The sequence below is a fragment of the Gadus chalcogrammus genome, chromosome 15, assembly GCF_026213295.1.
Source record: "Gadus chalcogrammus isolate NIFS_2021 chromosome 15, NIFS_Gcha_1.0, whole genome shotgun sequence".
Classification (NCBI taxonomy): Eukaryota; Metazoa; Chordata; class Actinopteri; order Gadiformes; family Gadidae; genus Gadus; species Gadus chalcogrammus.
In genome coordinates, this window is record NC_079426.1 from 26,945,661 (window position 1) to 26,966,657 (window position 20,997).

General features: G+C 42.0%; 2 protein-coding genes across 2 annotated transcripts; one reads left to right on the top strand and one right to left on the bottom strand.

The window, feature by feature from the left end:
• Positions 1–1,890: 1,890 nt before the first annotated feature.
• On the top strand, positions 1,891–3,771 carry LOC130404836 (zinc finger BED domain-containing protein 5-like). Its single transcript, XM_056609763.1, has one exon. The coding sequence runs from the start codon at positions 2,353–2,355 to the stop codon at positions 3,712–3,714; it is 1,362 nt and encodes a 453-aa protein (XP_056465738.1). The 5' UTR covers positions 1,891–2,352; the 3' UTR covers positions 3,715–3,771.
• A 13,642-nt stretch (positions 3,772–17,413) lies between these two features.
• On the bottom strand, positions 17,414–19,716 carry LOC130404242 (coiled-coil domain-containing protein 106-like). The gene is made up of 3 exons (XM_056608885.1): positions 19,611–19,716; positions 19,212–19,394; positions 17,414–17,799 (listed from the first exon to the last, which is right to left on the bottom strand). Exons 1-3 carry the CDS (start codon positions 19,714–19,716, stop codon positions 17,492–17,494), a joined length of 597 nt encoding a protein of 198 aa, XP_056464860.1. The 3' UTR covers positions 17,414–17,491.
• Positions 19,717–20,997: the final 1,281 nt, after the last annotated feature.

A 20,997-nucleotide genomic window follows, 5' to 3' on the forward strand; every position in this document is an offset into this window, starting at 1 on the left:
CAGAGCAGCACAACCAAGCATAACACACAATATTATGTTCACCCGTAACAGACTTACATCCACTGGAGAATGTTCGATCATAGCCGGCAGCTTCATTACAAGCACTAATCCATTTTGATCTGTGAAGTTGATGAATTGTCACTTTTAGGTTTTCTACCCAGTTACCAAAAATAACAACATTTGGAACATATGCGCTGTGGCACGCACACAGTTTGCATGTGTTACTTCGAAGGCAAACTAAATCTAAAATACAAGAAAACACAAAAACCTACATTCAACCAGTGGGGTACCCTCACATGGCCCCTGACTCTCTAAGGAGGTACCTCCTGGTACCCCCTCCATGCCAGGGCGCCCTGAATTTATGTTTATTAACAGCTCATCCACCGGGGTCAAGACAATTTGAGGGCCAGATCCAGTCTGCAGACTGTCTGCCTTTTCACGATTGGCTTAAAAAAAATGGCTTATTTACATGTATACCAATACGATGGTGGGAAAAGCTTACCAGTTTGTATGTTTTTATACTTCTTTTTTACTTGATCCGCTGACCGCTTGGGAGCCATCGGAGTACATATTTTTTTAGAAGAAAAGGGTTATGTGGTAGGAACTTTAAGAATGCTTAACTGGGATATTTATAGATTCATGGCTCAAATATTAAGGATCATGCTTTTGACGTGTAACTAACGTGTTTACGTGGTCAGCGATCCGCTTCCAGGCTTTGGTTCTCCGGGTTGCAGAGGCTTTAGCGTTCCCTTTTCTTGTGATAATGTCCTTCTCCTCGTCATAGCTCTCCAGGAGAACCTGGAGTTCAATTTCATTGAAATAAGCGGCCCGTTTCGCCATTTCGATAAGGGTTTCCATGATCCATACATCACGTCTTTTTAGGTTTGGTGTGGACACGCACAACCCTGTGTTAACCAACCCCGAGTTGATTGAACTAATGCATAACTGCTGCTGTGGAACCGAAAACTCTGGGTTAGTCGGCACAGGGTCAATCAACCTAGAGTTCCTACGTTCGTGGAATACCCCACAGGTATTTTCTGCTTTGTGGTGCAAGTGGTTTCCGAAACAGCAAAATAGCACCAGGGAACGTTTGTGCCAGAACACGCCTCCTCCTTTTGCCGAACCGCCTCTTGGGGCGCAAGATCATTCTCTAATTTACCGACGCGTGGTGCAGGAGGGAAAAGAACGCTTTGCGCCAGTTGCAAACTAGCAACGACACAAATAAGCCAGTGAGAAAGTCAATTGCGCCGGATGCAAGATAGGGCCCGTTATGTTTTTAAACATAACGGCTCCGCCATCGACACACGCACAGGTAAGAACACACACGCACGCGCACACACCGCAGCGACACTTGCCCAGATAAGATTGTTAAGAAAATGATTGAATTGGAGTGTTCCTGCCCCAAAGTGTGTTGGCATATGGCCTGCTCTACACAGCCTTTAGCAGAGGCAAGCTTGCCAGAGGCTTGAGGGTGTTTGTTGGAGACCACAAGGACGGATTGACAACATTGTGTATTCAGAACTGCTCTAAGTGCACTGTGGCTGACGTGAAAGTGATACATATTACCCTGTGAACATTTTTGCAATACATTTTTACCAGTTCACTACACTTTGTGGTTGGGTCTACTTATTTATTTTGTGCTTTGATCTCGCACTTTATTTTTTGGTTGCTATTGAGTTGCTATTGATTACATTGTACATATGTGCGATGACAATCAATGGATTCTGCATCAAACTCATGACCCACTAGAGCAGTGGTTCCCAACCTGTGGGCCGCGGAGGTATTGCAGGTGGGCCGTGGGAGACCTTTCGATTAAAAAAGAAAAATCTAAATTTATAACAAACAAACAAAAATATAATGACGGATTACTAAAAAGGATTGAATGGTTTAAGTAGATGATTAGATTAACGAAATGTGTTCAAATAGTTTCTAGGCTTACGAAATCGGTTGTTCTGCTGGATTTGGCGGGGTTGGTCGGATCGTTTGATTATGGGTAATGTTCTATTCTCGTTACGTGCTGCACACCTCCAGAGCGGTAACGTGCTAATCATGGAGCAGTGGTTGTTAGGTGGAAAAATAAGAAGTAAAGTAGTTAACAACATCGAATCAGAAGACCATAGTGAGCCAGCGAAGAAAAGACCTCCTAGGAAGTATTCAGAAGAATATCTGTCACTGGGATTTACAAGTGTGGGGCCTGAACACGATCCCCTGCCTGTCTGTGTGTTGTGCTCTGAGGTTTTATCAAACGAGGCTCTAAAACCATGCAAGCTGCGGCGGCATTTGGACACGAAACATGGACAGTACTCTTCCAAGCCATGGGAATTTTTTTAAAATAAGCTGGCAGAATATCGGATGCGTAAGAGAACAATTGAATCCACATGTCTAAGTAGTGCTAGCGACAATACCAAGGCTGTGGAGGTGTCCTATCGGGTGGCGCAGCGAATAGCAAGAACAGGAAAGCCACACACAATCGGTGAGGATTTTTTTCTTCCCGCTGCCAAAGAGATGGTGGAAGTGATGATCGGGGAGAAAGCTGCCAAAAAACTGAACTTGATTTCTTTGTCAGACAACACAGTAAAGAGACGCATTGACGACATGGCTACAGATGTGTTAAAACAGCTAATAAGCAGAGTAAGAGCAAGCCGCTTTTATGCTCTCCAAATTGATGAGTCGATTGTTAACTTCGCGCATTTACTTTGTTTCGTCAGATATGAATTTGAAGGGGAGATACATGAAGATGTTTTGTTTTGCAAACCTTTACCGTCACGTACTACCGCGGAAACCATTTTTGAATCTCTGAATGCATTCGTGGTTTCCAATGATATCGACTGGACCAAGTGTGTTGGGCTCAGCACTGACGGAGCACAAGCTATGGTGGGGAGACTCAATGGAGTCGCAAAAAGGGTCAAAGCCATAGCTCCGCTGATGACAGCTGTCCACTGCTGCCTACACAGAGAGGCACTGGCTACAAAGACTATGTCTGCAGAGTTAAAGACCGTTTTAGAAGAAGCGGTGAGAGCTGTGAATTTTGTTAAAAGTCGTCCACTACAGTCACGCTTGTTCTCCATATTATGTTCAGAGATGGGGAGCGAGCACCAACAGCTTCTCCTGCACACCGAAGTCCGGTGGCTTTCGCGTGGCAAGGTGCTCACTCGACTCGTTGAACTTCGGAACGAACTCAGAACATTTTTCCTCGACTCTCGGTTTGACTTGTCAGACCGATTTGGTGACTTCGAGTGGATCTGTAAGTTGACCTATTTGGCTGACATATTCGGCTACCTAAATGGACTCAATCTATCCTTGCAGGGAAAAGCTGTGACCACATTCCATGTCCACAGTAAGATAGAGGCCACAATTCGGAAGCTCGAGCTATGGGAGAGACGGGCCCGACAGAACAACTATGAGTCCTTCGACAATCTATCAGAACTTCTCATTCAAGAGGAAAGGCAGATCCCGGATTCTGTGGCAGATGCCGTCACAGAACACCTGCAGACCCTGCGGACGCAGCTCCGGGTGTACTTCCCGGTGCTCAGCGAACAGCACCGCTGGATTCAGAATCCGTTTGCCTCCCATAATGAGGATGTCCTCGCAGGTCTGAGCTCCAAAGAGCAAGACAGCCTTGTGGAGTTATCTTGTGACTCTGCTTTGAAACATGTCTTCACACAGAAGGAGTTAACACTTTCTGGATGCACACACACACACAGAATACACTGATTTGGCAAACAAGGCATTGATGTTTCTGATGCCTTTTAGCACCACATATTTGTGTGAAACTGGTTTTTCCGTGCTCGTGGTATTAAAGACAAAGTATAGGAATAAACTGGATGTTGAGCCAGATCTCCGTTTAAAGCTGACATCCATTCAGCCAAACATCAAGTCTTTGACATTGGCTATGCAGCATCAACCTTCTCATTAGCGTAGGTCAGGTATGAACGAATATTTATGAATTAAGAGTTTATGAATTCAATGAACAGTTAAATTTATTTAAAGGTTATGCCAATATGTTGAACAGTTTTTTTTATTTTAAACAGAACATTGTTCAAAATTACATTCAATAAATGAAGAAATGCTTAATCTCATTGTCGTCTCATAGTTATGAATATGCAAAAATGTGGGTGGGCCGCGGAAGATTTTCAGAATTTAATTTGGGCCTCAGCAGTTTAAAGGTTGGGAACCTCTGCACTAGAGGTTGAGCAGGAGCAATGCGTGCGCGGAAACTCTAGTCTATTTTATGATGTATAATTTTAATCTTTTAGCGTTCACCACGAATTACTAGTAAAAGCAGTGCCAAAATGTAAATATTGCAAACAAACAAAAGGATACAGGCTGATTATCATTTAGGGTGCCACTCAATTACGTGCAAATGCAGACCCAAGCGTCATCAACACGACCACTCAAGTGGTGTGAGAAATATAGACTCTCTACTCCTCATCCAAATATAAGGTAATTTACATTTCGAGAAAATACTACCTCAGTGGTAGTGTTTTTTCAGGAGAATTTCAGGATACAAATGTCAGGATGTGTTCACATGTACGGCCCATCAGGAGAATAGCAGGACTTAGATGTATGTTTGAAAGCTTATTTTTGTATTTCTAAACTCTTGAATCGCAATGTTAAACATTTCAACAATCTTATATCTTAAAATAACCTTTATTCATAGAGTCTCTGCCTACTAACTGGGAGAGGCTCAATCTTACACTGACTTTAACTCGCTCTAAAGAGTGGTATATGTACCCTGCAATACAAATTCTAGGCGTGACAGGAGTGTTCAGTAGTAATTATGGGACGATGCAGTTTTCTAACGCCCAAAAGGTTTTTCATGTAATGGCTCCTAGGAATAGTTGGAAGACTAATAAATGCAAATCATTCCATTTTTTTGCATTTACAAAACATGTTGATTGTTTTAAATGTTATTGTATTAATGGGGAGGAAAACAATACAGGACCTTCAAGAAGCTTCATAGAACTGGCTTGTGTGCCCCTTGATGCTGTTATATTTGAATAGAAAATTCACTGGGTCACTCTCTGTCGTTTCATGTTTTGGTTCATTAAATCAATTCACACCTTCAAAATTCACAAATGAGCAAAATCCTCAGTCCCGTATTTTGTTTCATATTCATATTTCAAACGGCGTCTGAAGAACATTAGATATTTTGTATATTACGTGAAGTCGTTTGAAAATCTAATTGCCAAACCATTTCCCAGGGTGGACTTTGTGTTGCATATTTAATGTGGTTCTACATCATCTGATGTAATGAAACAGGGTGTGCTTAGACTGCTACTCCTTCTCTAGCCTATATACAGCTCTTTCATCTTTCCCGAGCCATGTCATTCTTTCTCTCTCTCAAACACACACACACACACGCGCACACACACACACACACACACACTTATGGAAAATTTGTTAGGACATTAAACAGCTATTAGGGCTTTCTTAAAATACTTTTTTTTTTCAATCCTCACCCATTGAGTTGAAAGCTTTCCGCCTGGCAGTTGAAACAAATGAAAATCACCCAGACGGATGCAGAGAAAAACCCAGCTCTGTGGAGCTCCAAATAAAAGCTAAAGGGTTTATTAGACATTAGCAGCCCTGTTTTGTGATTATCTAAATTCATGAAGAAAGTCAGCAGAAGCACTTCTCCTCTGCTAGATCGATATTGAGATAAAGTTGCTTCTGACCCAGACCCAGCCGAACTTTACAGTCAAACCTTGTTGCCAAAAACACTTGAAGAGACCACTGTGTTGCATAGCTCAAAAGATAGCCAAAGCAGGTCTCGCACTGATGAAGGTTTATAGCCTAAATGTCAGCCATTTTCTCAACGTACAAACATATTTGAAGTGCTTTTTGTTTGTATTTGTATTTACTTCTTTAAGGCCAAAGGTTCCTAGTTTCTAGAGGGCAAAGCAAATATTGTTTAGCACATTCTTTCTTTGCATGCTTGTTGATGCAGTTCAGTTTGTTTGCTGTGCTTGCTTGTGTGTTTGTGCTTGCGTGTCTGTGCGTGTGTGTAAGTATGTGTGTGTGCTTGCATGTGTGTGGGTGTGTGTGTCAGCAGGAGCAGGATGCGAGTGTGTGAGTGCGACACAGTGGAGACTACTCAGGATATGCTAACATGCCATCTCTTGGATATAGCCTCTAGGCAAAAAGTGCTCAGCCTGCATCGACACCATTTAATAATGTATCACTCTGGCCGCACAGCACACTTTCAGTGCGGAACAATGTCCTCATTGGCTTCTCTCACACACACACACACATATGATGTGTTTGGCGTGTTATGGGTTTAATGAAGCTGAAGTTTATGTGGCGGGAGAGGGGGGAGGGAGACCCTTAGGGAAGAGAGAATGAGCAGAGACAGGATTAGATATGCTGTGGCCACATCCTCCTGTCTATCCATAATTGATGATCAATTATTGTGAGGTAGTGTTGTGGGTATGTGTGTGTGTGCCACTGTGGATAGAGTGTGTACGTGCATGTGTGTGTGTGTGTGGGGGGGGATTAAGAAGTGGGGGTTTCTGGCCGTTATCTGGGAGGTCCAGGGATAGATACTCACTGGATTGGATCCAGGGCCTGGAAGGCATAGTGGGCGGGGCACTGAGAGAGAGAGAGAGAGAGAGAGAGAGAGAGAGAGAGAGAGAGAGAGAGAGAGAGAGAGAGAGAGATTCCTACCTCAAGGGTAAACTATTTGTTTAGAGGTGAGGTTCCTCTGGTCTCCTATTGACTGTAGCTGAACGTCATCTGAGGGCATCAGCTCCGAGGGGACAGTACCGTCAACACCCCCTCCCCACACATCACCGTTACCAGCACACCTTCCCAGGGGTGAAAGGAGGAGGGGATGTGGGCTATAATGGCTTTCGCCAAAGATGCTCTAAGATAACTCCAGAACGACCCCCCACTCCAACCCCAGGGAGAAAGAGAGAGTGAGTAACCCTCTCCCTATACGTGAGAAGCTGGAGCTGATACTGGTAGACACCACCACAATATCATGAATCATGGATTACCTGAATGACAGACCCCAGTTTGTGAGGCTGGGGAGTAGGGATGGGCCGATAGTAGATTCTACCGACTATCGACGATAGATGGATTCCATCGTCGATCGTCTCAAGTTGCCGATAAAAAGGCGATAATTATATTTTAATATAATTTTATTTTTTTTAAGCGCTGTGGTAGCTATTTTTACAACTTAAAAAGCCCCGCAAATTGTAATTGAAATAACTGGCACCGGTGGAAAACATACTATGTAGCGCTGACCTGCCGTATTCACTCACTGCTGCGAGAGGAGAGGGGAGGGGCTCGAAACCTACCGGTCTGCTCGCACGGCGAAATGACATCACACCCCGCTGCACCATTTCCGGGTCACAGCTGAGGTACATGAACTGTGTTCGAAATCGTTCCCTATTCACTCACTCACTATCCCCTATAGTGTTCATGATATAGTGCACTACATAGGGAACGAACAAACGAGAATTCGGACACTACGCTGAACATTTCTAAACGTCATTTGCGTCAGTAAATGCGCCGGGTATTTGTGTGACACAGACAGATGCGCCCAGATCATGTAAACAAACCGGGCACTCTCGAGGAAAGCTGGAGGTTGTATTGATGTTGAATGTTACATTTCCTTGAACAAGGTTTTTCTTATTAATTTTGAATGTTATATTTTCTTGTTAAATCCCAAATAAATTTGGATATTTCTAAACGAAAGCCGGAGACCTCTTCTTCTCCTCGGAAAAACATGACCGCATTGCATTGTGGTATATGGGAGTAACACGTAGGGAACATGTACACTCAAATTTTGGGTATTTTAAGTGCACTATATAGGGCATGAAATTAACCAGTGAGAATTCGAACAACACTACAAAATGGCGAGCACCCTATATAGTGCACTAGTATCCGTGATAGGGAACGATTTCGAACACAGCTACGAGCTGTGTGTCATCAGCATGACACACAGCTGTGTGTCATCATCATGACAGCGCCGCCGGCGCCGATGCATCGAAACTTAAATCAGCGGAGGCTCACGCTGGTCCAAGGGGAAGAACATCGTAATCGTTTTTAAGAAAAAAATAGAAAAATAAAAACGCGATTTTTTTCAAAGTGATAAATTATAAATAATTAATATTATAAAATTATTATGAAGTTGCCCCCCGATAGCATCGACTATCGGCGATCGCTAGGGGGCGCTATCGGACGATGGAAGCTTGTAGACGATTGCCCAACCCTACTGGGGAGGTCTGTTTCTGAGCAGGCAGTCAGTGGCAAAGGAGCGCCGCAGGGGACTGTGCTGTCCCCTTTCCTCTTCTGACTATACACCTCAGACTTCCAGTATAACTCTGAGGCTTGTCATTTACAAAAGTTCTCAGACGATACTGCGGTAGTGGGGTGTATCAGTGGTGGAGATGAGACAGAATACAGGCAGCTGGTGGATAACTTTGTTGCATGGAACGGAGAAAACCACCTTGTTTTAAATGTTACAAAGACCAAGGAATGGTGGTGGACTTCAGGAGGGCCAGGCCCTTTAAACATTTAGAAATGCAAAAAGCACGTTAGGCTAATACATTACATTACACTTAGCAGACATTTATTTATTTTTTTACAAAACTAGTTAGGCATATGCTTTTTGTCATTTTACTTGGCCTAGTCTCCCCCTTTTAGTCTTCTTGAATACTGTCCTACCTCTTTTGGCGGTAAACCATAATACATCACCGCAGCCTTCTTGACATAGGCTACCAGGCTCTGCTCCTGCTGTATTGTAAACACAGCATTGCACCCCCTGTAGCCTACTGAGGGACGCCCTGTTACTCCCTGCGCTGCCATTGCCCCTTTCTTCCTCATGTAGCGGCCCAATGTAGAAAGCGGTATGCCAAAGATCTCAGCGACCTTCCTGTATGACAATCCTGATCAATAGACCTGGAAGCCCTCTCTAAGTCCTCTGGTGGCACTCCCCTATTTGTAGACCTAACTCTCGATCGTGGCATCCTGTAACAGGCATAGTACAAATAAGTTAGTAAGCAAGTAGGGAAATAAATAAATAAATAAATACATAAATGAATAAATAAATACAAAGTCCCCCCCCCCCTCTCTCTCTCTCACAAACAAACACACCACAATAATTTAGGCTACTGCCAACGTTTGTACCATTATTTTTTTGGAAGGAACATAAACATTTTACACCTAATTGTATTATGTAATGTCTAAATGACAATATAAATATACTAGCTACACAAAAAAACATTAAAACACGCTTTAAAAAGTATAGTCTATTAGTTGATGTGTAAAGCTGCCCATAGGATGGTCTGTCTCAACTGTACTCGTTTAACCACTTGTTGTATTTCACTTTAAACTTTGAAGTTTTGGCAACATTCATACAAGTAAAATGCACAGATTCATAGTATACAGTTGAAATATATATATATACATCAATATGAATTCACAAATGCTTTAATTTGGTCTAATTGTGATTCAAACCCTGTTGTCATAAACGGGCAAGCGCTTCACATGTAACGCAACGGAGTTCTAGGTCAGGTACAGTTGAGACGATGTGTCTCAACTGTCCCCCGATGACCTCCTGGCACATTACACAGTATTACGTAATGCCCTTCAATGCAACTATGCCATGCAATATATCTATTTTTAGAGCACAAACTAACGTTTACAAATATGCAACATTACTTTTTGAGTCACGAAGGGGTAAGAAGGTATTCATTGCGAAATGGACATGGTGAAGTCAAAATCTTACCTGCAAAAACAGACTTTTGCCGATAACTTCGTAGAGCCACACACACAGTTCAAATCTCCCACGCTGAAAGAGGACGTCTATACGCATGTGCAGAGCAAAAATCAGCGCAGAAGCATGTTTGCGCACTAAAGATATTACGGATGTCTCAACTGTACCCTGTACTCAACTGTACACAGTCTACCCTATAGCCTACAAGACCACACAGAACAAGGGAGACAACAAGTCTGACTGGACACACACAAAATACATCACATTAAAACTAGACCCATGCGTTGATAGATAAATAGATAGACGGATAGAAAGATAATTAAATATGTTATATTATTTGCCTTGCGGAGCCAGCCAATCCTGTGCACGTATGCATATTAGCCATGTGCGCCTAACACAAGAAAGACGTAATGTTGAGAAGTCATACTAGAAATGGATAGCAAGCGAAAGCCGAACCAGACTGTATCAATCACATACTTTGGGTCCATTCTAACTTATGGTAAGAGGCTAGCCTTTAAATCTTTGCAGTGACTGAATGTTGATGATAAAACGGATTGTTTTGCATAAGATGAGTGTGTGCGACTGTGCGTGTGTCCTTTTCGGCTTCGGCATACTGCATGGTTATGATCAATATGGAAAGCCAAGAAGGCCACAATCCGGCCCTAGAATGGCGCGGTAAAAGTGCAAAACCGCACGGAATCCGTACGGTTTGGCAAGAATTCCGTACGGTTTCCGTACGGATTCCGTACGGTTTTGAATGACTAACGCCTCGTTTCCACATACGTACATTCTCGTATGCGATCCAACCGTCTCCGACCGAAAGTCCATTCATTCCTATGTGATTCTCCGTAATGTCCGTTTTTCCTCCGAGACTCCTCCCCTCCGTAAAATGTCTGTCCGGTATGTCCGTAATATACGTTCAAAAAATTTAACTTTCGCCGTCGTTTTACGGAGATACCGTATGAAAGTTTTTATGTTTTTCACAAAACATGTAAGTACCTGGCAGGCCAAACTCCTCACCGATCTCTTTCCAAGCCTGGTTGGTTTTGTTTTTATCTCTATGTCGATCCTCATGTTCGAAAGTACCAGTCTCCTAAAAACGGCCGGGACAACGTCGCGTCTGAGTCCGAAATGGGTCCCGTAATCGGACTGAGTGTGGCGGTTGGTTGCCAACGGTCTGGAGGTCTTCCTGAAGCTTCAGAGTAGCGGGACAACATCGCGTCTGAGTCCGAAATGGGTCCCGTAATCGGACTGAGTGTGGCGGTTGGTTGCCAACGGTCTGGAGGTCCTGAGAATCATCCAGGGGAGCGGGACCACTTTGCTTCTGAGTCCGAGATGAGTCCCCAAATCGGACTGAATGGTGCAGTTGGTGGCCCCAGGTCTGGAGGTCTTCCTGAGGCTCCAGAGGAGGGTAACTCTGTGAGTCTGAGTCCGAGATGAGTCCCCAAATCGGACATCTTTTGTCCGTAAATAAATTCATGTCCGTACGTAAAACACTAGCGACTCCTTCCGTAAAGTTACGGAAGCACGGATACGAAAAACATATGGGTCCCGCGTTACGGGACCCATTTCGGACTCAGACGCGACGTTGTCGGCCGTTTTTAGGAGACCGGTACTTTCGAACATGAGGATCGACATAGAGATAAAAACAAAACCAACCAGGCTTGGAAAGAGATCGGTGAGGAGTTTGGCCTGCCAGGTACTTACATGTTTTGTGAAAATCATAAAAACTTTCATACGGTATCTCCGTAAAACGACGGCGAAAGTCACATTTTTTTGAACGTATATTACGGACATACCGGACAGAAATTTTACGGAGGGGAGGAGTCTCGGAGGAAAAACGGACATTACGGAGATTCACATAGGAATGAATGGACTTTCGGTCGGAGACGGTGGGACCGCATACGAGAATGTACGTATGTGGAAACGAGGCGTAATAGCCGCGGCTATTAGTCATTCACTCCGGCTATTAGTCATTCACTCCGGCTATTAGTTATTCACTCCGGCTATTAGGTATGCAGAACGAGCCCCTCCCTCTTCTTTGCTTGAACACTAAGTTTGAAGGCTGTCTAACCAATCAGAGCTGCAGTGCCTCCATGTTTCGCTGTAACATAAAGCTGTGTTGTCTTTACTAGTTTCACTACAATGTAATGACCACCATTAGCTAGTGGAAAATACATTTGTGTCTAGTACAGTGATATATTTGTATATGTTAGGCTATATATTGAGATGGCAGTGTGCGAAATACCCGACAATATTCGGGGATGTCCTCATCCCCAGATTGTTCTCGATATGCAGTAGCCAGCTAGGCCATAACATTACATAACATGAACATGAACTGAATAAATGCCAGGTATATAGCATATCGGAGACGGGCACACAATCAGTGCATTTGCAAACGAGAGCATGCAGTATGACCGATCTTGTGACATGTGGTCGGAGAGAGTCGTGTGTGTGTGTGTGTGTCCATTCAGACATTGAATGGACATATATTTCCACACGCCTTGACCATTTGTTAAACATGCTTAACAGCGACGATCAGGCAGTCAGAGAGATCGCCAGAGCCTCGCTCATTCTAGACCTGGAGCGGCGCAAGGTCCCGAAAACGAGCGACCTCCCCAGCTTCCTTGGGTTTAAAAAGAAGCCCAGTGGTAAACTGGACACCAATGCACCAGGGTTTGGCGTAAACTCTGACTGGCCCGATCTGAACGATCTGTGTGACTGGACTGGTGTTTCCCTGGAGTGGAAAAGAGCGGACAACGAGACGGTGAGCGTCTCCAAGTCTGTGATCACGGACCTGTCAATAAATGTGCGCGCAACAGTGAGCCGCGACGGAACATCCAGCGTGCTCCCCACCATCGGCGCGCGCGCGCACCTTCTAAAGCTCCGAGAGAAAGAGAGAAAGGAGCGCTGGACAGGACTGAGGCTGCAAGGGAAGCTTGCCTGCCTCCAGTCAGCTGATCACTCTGTGTCCCACTCAATTCTAAAAAATGCAGCTATCGATGAGGAAATCCTAATCTTTACGATAAAGGCTCGCCTCCAGGTGCTGCCAACTAAACTGAATCTGTCCATCTGGTATCCCAATAATCATGACTCTTACTGTTTACACCATGGACAGCGTCAGACCATAGAGTCTATGTCCCACATATTAAACGGTTGTAATGTTTACCAAGGACTATACATAGCCCGGCATGACAGGATTGTTGACATTATCACCAAAGATGTGTCACCCATGTTTTGTTCCTCTGTTTTGTTCTTCAAACACTCATGTGTGAAACCAGAAATGTTCCAATGCAATGACCCCCATGTATTTAGAGGTATAACGGCAAATACACCGGATGTCATTGTGATTGATCAGAATAGCAGAGAGGTTTTCCTATGGGAAGTTGGTTGCACCTTTGACTCAAGTTTAGAGGAAGCTTTCCTCACTAAACAGGTTAAATACCAACCATTAGTGCAAGCTATCATACATTTAGGCTATAAATGCCAGCTTATCGTTTTTATTTTCGGCAGCCTAGGTCATGTCCACAGGCTGGTGGTCAGAGGCTTGAGAATTATGAGGTTGTCCAAATGTAAAGCCAAGCAGCTTGCAACATATTGCTCAATCTCCTCCATTATAGGCAGCCAAGCTATTTGGAGGAGGAGGTGTTTTCTGTACCCATAGATTTTCTCTGTCTTTTAACAGACTGTGTGCAGAATAAGCTCATGTGTATGTATTGTCTATTCTGTGCATGTTTGACTCAAGTACTGCAACATGTTGTTTCAGGGATGTAGGGCATCAAAAGCAACTGAAAATATTTGTGCCCTTGCAATGTATTTTATAAATGCGGACACAAATAAAGATATTTGAAATGTGTGTGTGTGTGTGTGTGTGTGTGTGTGTGTGTGTGTGTGTGTGTGTGTGTGTGTGTGTGTGTGTGTGTGTGTGTGTGTGTAGAGCAAGTTGTTGAAGGAAGTGTTTTGACGTTACAATATTTCATGGATGCAAGCAAGCCAAGACAATCAATCTATATATATAGATGGTTAAATAATGAAATTAACCAGTGAGAATTCGAACAACACTACAAAATGGCGAGCACCCTATATAGTGCACTAGTATATCCGTGATAGGGAACGATTTCGAACACAGCTACGAGCTGTGTGTCATCAGCATCTACTTGTTAATCCGAAAATGGACAATCCGAAAATGGATTGTTAATTGTGACATTATTTAACCATCCATCTACAGCCAATACGATCAGACAGATACATCATTGATCACATATAGCCTAAGCCCATTACAAGCCCAACATCACCACGGCAGGTGCGCTCTCTCTCGCACATTCACACAATCACTCCAACTCCAAGGCAAGACTGTTTCACTAAGACCACAAACAACCACAATTAACAGCCTACATATCCACAACAATGCACAACAATCAGTTCATTGCGTCTATCTTCTGTTTGGCGCACATGGCTAATTTGCATACTTGCACGTGACTGTCGGCTCCGCTTGTCAAAAAAATAGAACGTATTTGTGAATAAATGCTTTTCATTCTGAATACTGGACTTGGTGAGCTTAAATAGGCTACATTTAAGTGACCTTTAGTGAGATGGCCTAAAACGGAATACAAATTAATTATTCTAGGACAGGGGTTTTCAAAGTGTGAGAGAGTGAGCCCCCCCTCAGAGAAAAAAATTCAGCTGAGCCCCCCCCCCCAATTTCTTTTTCTAAATACCTGTGTTTTGAAAGCTATTTTAATTATTTTACACATTTCAAAAATCTCCGATCATAATTTTAAAACATTTGGAACATGTTTTTGAAACATTTGAAACAAATTTTTTAACATATTTTTTAAACATATTTCTGAAACATTACAACATCTTTTTGCGCTTTTAAACAACACAATTTAACAACTTTATCTAAGCATGTTTTAGCTTAACCTTTTTTAAATACATTTGAACATCTTTATCTGTGTAAACTGCCAGTTTACAGATTCATTCAGGGTCCCCGACTCTGAATTTTCTGAGTCGAATCAGATCTGCCTTTTCAGTCCAGAGATTCGACTATTCGGCGGGGTTTGTTTACCGGCGTTGCTATGGTGACCTAAATTATTATAAGCAACTGAAAACGACGCCGGTTTGAAACTAAAACTGTGATTCTGAAAAAAGTATAAATGCTATCCAAATTCCGTTTAGATAGTATTGAAGACACACGTGTGTAGATTTGTTTAATGGTTTACGGTTGAAAAAGGAATGAGTTACGATGTCTAGAAGTAGAATGGGCTGACGTCTTCAATGAAAACAGCTGAAAACGAAGCGGTATGAAACTAAAACTGTGATTCTGAATAAATTTTAAATGATATCGAAATTCTGTTTAGATATTATTGAAGATACAAGTGTGTAGATTTGTTAAATGGTTTGCACGAAGATAAACGGTCGAAAATTGATTTAGTTATGTTACTTCTAAAGTTGAAGTACGACTGATGATTTGAATCATCGTCTTTCAGGGTTTTTTTCGGGTTTATTTTTTTCTCACGTCGCGCCCCCCCTGAAGAACTCGGGCGCCCCCCAGGGGGGGCGCGCCCCACAGTTTGAAAACCACTGTTCTAGGACATAGGCTTTCAGGATAAATTCAGAGGTTCAACTTTTCGGGATTCATTTTGCTTAACCAGTGAAAGTGATCAGCTGTAGATTCCACACACTGTTAAAAATACTTCACTACAAGTAGGCTATAAGTCCTCCAAATAATTCAGCAGAATTGCAATGCACAACTTTGCCCCTCCCTGTTATAAAATAACGTGCATCGCAACAACTTTAGCCAATGCAGGCTCCTATTGCTTTACCAGTGTGTTTAAAGTGTGTGAGTGTGAGCGCGCGCGCGTGCGTGCGTGTGTGTGCGCGTGTGCGTGCGCGTGTGTGCGTGCGTGTGTGTGTGTGTGTGTGTTGTCATGTAGGCTATAGATATAGATTGATTGTCTTGGCTTGCTTGCATCCATGAAATATTGTAACGTCAAGTAGAAACACTTCCTTCAACAACTTGCTCTACACACACACACACACACACACACACACACACACACACACACACACACACACACACACACACACACACACACGCACACGACTCTCTCCGACCAGACCACATGTCACAAGATCGGTCATGCTGCATGCTCTCATTTGCAAATGCACTGATTGTGTGCCCGTCTCCGATATGCTATATACCTGGCATATTCAGTTCATGTTCATGTTATGTAATGTTATGGCTTGTTTTGCGTTGCGGAACTTAAAACTTGAAGTCGGAGTTCCCCCCGGACCGTTTAGCCTTATTAGGCTCGGCTCGCACGTGGGCGAACCCCGCGTAGTAGCAGTAGCAGAGCGCGATCGCGACTGTGTGTGGATTGATGTCTACTAGCGAACTGAGAGCGAACTGCATGGCGAGCGACAACAGAAAACCGGAGCTTGAAGATGCCCCCCTGTCATTTAAATCCCAAATGTGGGAGAACTTTGGATTCCAGGTTAATTATCACAATGGGGAAAGACGAGTGGACAAGTCGAAATCTGTGTGCAGACATTGTTCAACAGCGATCGTCTATGCAAATGGAAACACATTGAACATGCACAAAATTTTCGCCCCCGGTACAATTTTAACGTGACAGCACCATCCAGGTGTTACTGTCACCGCTGCGAAATTAAAAAAAGTTGTTCAAACCGTTCAAACCCAGCTCCCTACACTATTTAATCAACCCCTACACCTGTCTGGGAATTCAGAACGGGCAAATGCCATCACCAGGTCTATTGGTGTTTTCATTGCCTCTGACCTACGAGAGGCAATGAAAACACCAATAGATTAAAATACATAAGCTGTAATTTAAGTTAAGGCTGCAGTTGCACTTTTATTTAATGATTGATATTTATATTTATGAGAACTTCAGAGCTTTAGAGAGCTGCAGGAATATTTTCTTTAAACCCTTAAAGTTTACATACTCTTTGTTTACATACCAGCTTAAAGAGCCTAGACTGAGCATTAACACTGGATTTTTCATTAATTTTATGTTAGGGTTATTGGAGAATTGCAGCAGTATTTTTTTTATATTTGTTACACATTTTATTTGTATGTTTGGTAACACTTTACTTGAAGGTACCGTCATAAGAGTGACATGACATTGTCATAAGAGTGACATGACACAGTCATAAAAATGTCATAAACATTATGTCAATGTCATTAAACGTTTATGACTGTTGTCATTAAGTGTCATTCGATTTGGTAATGACAAGTTGACATTATTTTGGTTGTCTTCATTATGACAACTTGACATTAATCAAGGTGACATAACCAGAATTTGTCTTTGTCATGACAACTTGACATTAACTTTGTTTGCGATGTCCTTATTATGACAACGTGACATTATTCAAAGTGACATTACTAGAAAATGTCTCTGTCACGACAACCTGACATTAACGAAATATGCATCTATTTTTGTATTTATGGCAAGTTGACAATGATAATTATAATTAGCTGTGCAAGGTTAAAGACCAATTCTAGCACTTGGTCATTGATGTTTGACAGAATACCAAAAACTGACTGTCATGACATCATTATGACAAGGTAATGACAAAATTCTTTGATTCTTTGACCAACTGATTAATCCAGGTGTGCCTGACCATTGTTGTGAGGTCAGACACACCTGGATTAATCAGTTGGTCCAATAATGTAAGACATGAAATAAACGAGCTGGCTCATTTCAGGAAGTCGTGGAGCTGTGCATAAAGCCAATTGTCTAATGATTAGGTCATTTTGTAAGTGATCGGCAGTAGTTCACCTGCATTTTTTTTGTGCGTCAGTGTGCTCGCCATTTCTGCTGTTATGGCTTCCCTGCACCTCTCTGTGAAGGTGGAGATTTTGTCATGGCTATCTTTACTCAAACCCTCAAATATGTCTGGGAAAATGATGTGGACCTCAGCGATTGGGGCGGTCCTTGCTATGGTGTTCCGGTCCACCCCCAAATGCTCAAAGGCTCGCTTCATGGATCCAGTTTTTTTGAAGCTCTTGAGAGCCCTCATGTAGCGCCGCACCACGCCATCGATGGTTGTCACTTGGAAGAGAAGATGACAAAATTTGAATTAGTTATGATTGATTTCCTTAAAGGAGAAGTTTGGTGTTAGACCTAAGCCCCATTGTTCAAGCTCATCACATGTGGTCCATAGGAAAAAGAAGAAAATTTATTTGAATACTATTATTTATTCATATTTATTAATTTGAATACTATTCAACTATTCAACGATTTGATTCGGAGAAGTCTGATTCGACTGAACCTCGTCAAATAGTCGCAAAATGTGGTTGTGGAAAAAAAAAAAAGGATTCTGAATATATAGGGGTGCTCCCTGCTGCAGTGCTGAACATCTGATTTTACACAGAATTTATGTTTTCTTATATTATAATGAGACTGAAGTATTTGTTTATTCGGGTGCTTAAACTCTTTTTTTCTGTAGCAGAAAGAAATGCAAATGAGAACATGAATCAATAAACATCATGAATCAACGATTAGTCGACTGATGGCAAAATCTGACAAATCAGACTCGACTATGAAAATCTTTAGTCGAGGACAACCTTTGGTGCAACATACACTGAGTTATGGTCAGGCAGCTAAAGCTGACCTAATGGAGAGAATGGCCTTAAGTTTCAGTTTTATGCTATATGCTCCATGAAGTAAGCTTTAGCTGTAACTTGATTTATGTAGTGCCAAATGTTCTTGTTCTTTTTTACTACTACTTGGTACACAGACACCTCAAACAGGAGGATAATGTTGATGAACAATTAGGTCAGGTTTCAGCTACAGTTGTGCAGGGGTGGAAAGAGTCATCAAAAATCTACTCAAGTAAAAGTACAGTCACCTAGATGAAATTTTACTCAAGTAAAAGTACTGGTGTAAAAATCTACTCAAGTAAAAGTAAAAAGTAGCTAATTTAAAATGTACTCAGAGTAAAAGTTACTTAGTTCTTTTTTTTTTAGCTCCTCGTGGCACAATCTTTTCGATTCTGACCTTCTGACACTGCAGTTGCCCAGAGCCATTCGAACATTCATTCGATATTCAGGAAAATTTTCAATACTCGATACCAATTTCAGTTCCACAGGGATAAAAAAATAAAATAAAGATAAAAATAGATAGCTTAAAAATCTCTCCCTCACTCCCTCACACACACTTGCTTCTTTAGTGTATTTCCTGTCTGCTCCCAAGGAGGGGGGGGGTATTTTGGTGTAGATGGAGCTGAACGAATTTTTTACTTTGTAGCTGAAGCTATTTAAAATGTAACTAAGTACATTTCTTCCAACAATATTTACTCAAGTTATTGTACACAAAAAACTACTCTATTACAGTAACTAGAGTAAATGTAACTCATTACTTTTCACCCCTGCAGTTGTGTTACCCCCATAGATTCTTTGAGTGAAAAATGAATGGGATTCCTCTTTAAGAGCAAAACCTGTTAAGCCAATAGCTCCACTTACTCCTTGATCGACTGTGTGGCTCTAAGGTTTTCATTGGCTTCTTGGTCTTCCTCTTCTTCTTCTTCTTCTCCTTTACCTTAACCTCTTCTTCCTCTGAGAAGAATGACTCATCAGAGGATGAGGCTGAGGGTGTTTCAGAGGAGGTAGAGATGACTTCTTTCTTTTCACTCTTGTGAGAAGGACCTGTGGAAATTAACATGTCGAGAGACTATAGAGTAAGCAAAGTAAATAATATATTGTTTGTGTGTGGGTGTATATGACATACTGTATACACACACACACACACACACACACACACAATATATACATATATATTATATGTATATATGTAGTATACATTTACTGTATGCTATGGTCTTTGAAGTGTGTGTGTGTGGTGGGGGGTTAATGGAATTGTACCTTGCTTCTCGTCAAATCTACTAAGCAGAAAATCTTTGTCCTTTTTGAGATCGATGTTAGCCTCTTCCAGGTGCTTCACCCGCTCCTCCAGGTGTTGTATTTTCATCTTAGCCAATTTGTTCTCCTCTTTCAATTTTGTGATTAATGATGCTCCCGTTGGTGACACCGCATAATTTGAGAGAAAATAAATGTTAAAATAAACAGAAAAAGTTTAGAAAGCCTTTCCTAAACATGGTTAAATAATAGAGGTTATAGGTTGAATATGGATAATCTTTATTAAAAGCCATATTATTTTAAAAATACCTACAGAGCATTTAGAGGGATGCAGAATAAAAGTATTGCTTTTCCATTAAAAAAATAGATTTACTCTGAATTCATTATTTGAAAAAGATTTACTGGGTTCGACAATAACTTTCTGTTGTCGCCATTTTGGCTCACTTCTCCGCTGTTTTCCTGAGCCTGCTCCTGGTCGCTTGCTTTCAACGAAGCCTTTTTAATAATCAATCGGTGGATTGATGGATTATCACATGTTACAATGTCTGTATTTGTGTAGTGAAAAGAGAGATAGACACGCACATCGGTCAGTCTATGTTTCGTTAGCTTGATTTTTTCTTCAAACCAAACTGTCCGAAAACTATTGAATCCGTAATCCGTGTATCATTCATTCATTCTATTTTCGATTGGAAATCAAAAATCAAAAAACTAAAAAGTGACAGCTTATTTTGTTTTTTGTTTTTGAATCCAACACAAAAAACGAAAAAATGTCTGGTTTTTCATATTTCAGATCAAGAATACGAAATGAAAAAACAGGCAGCAGGACTGAATTTGATTTTAATATTTAATTGGTCGGGTATACGTGACCCGGAAGTTTGGCGATATCAAAGAGATGCAGTCCCAAACATCAATAGTGACAGCGACCATCCGTGGAGCTGGAGGGTAAACCATCGTGGCAGAATCTCTCAAAAACTAGGTGCTGGACCGCCAAGAAAGGAACAGGTAAAGTAAAAACGGAGACCGCACACTAGTAGTCTGCTCCTGTGACAGTTTAATGTCACTCACATGTGACGTTTTGGGCCTTGGCCCTTCATCAGACAAGTCTGATGTTTAATGAAGGGCCAAGGCCCGAAAAGTTTTTTTTTTTTCACCGAGACGAGAGCTGTAACACCAGTGACTCTGAGCGCAAATTTGGTTTTCAGCCACAATGTGGAAGGAGCCTCCACTAGCCCTGTAACAAGTTACAAGTCATCCAAAGCTGTTTAATGAAGGTAAAAACGAAACACAAGGTAAATATTCTGCATAGTTCTCCTCCTCTGTGTCTTCTGATCAGAGCAGCGTCCTTAGCAATGGTGTGTTTTACCTAGCAACAGTCTGGCAACCGACAGCAGGA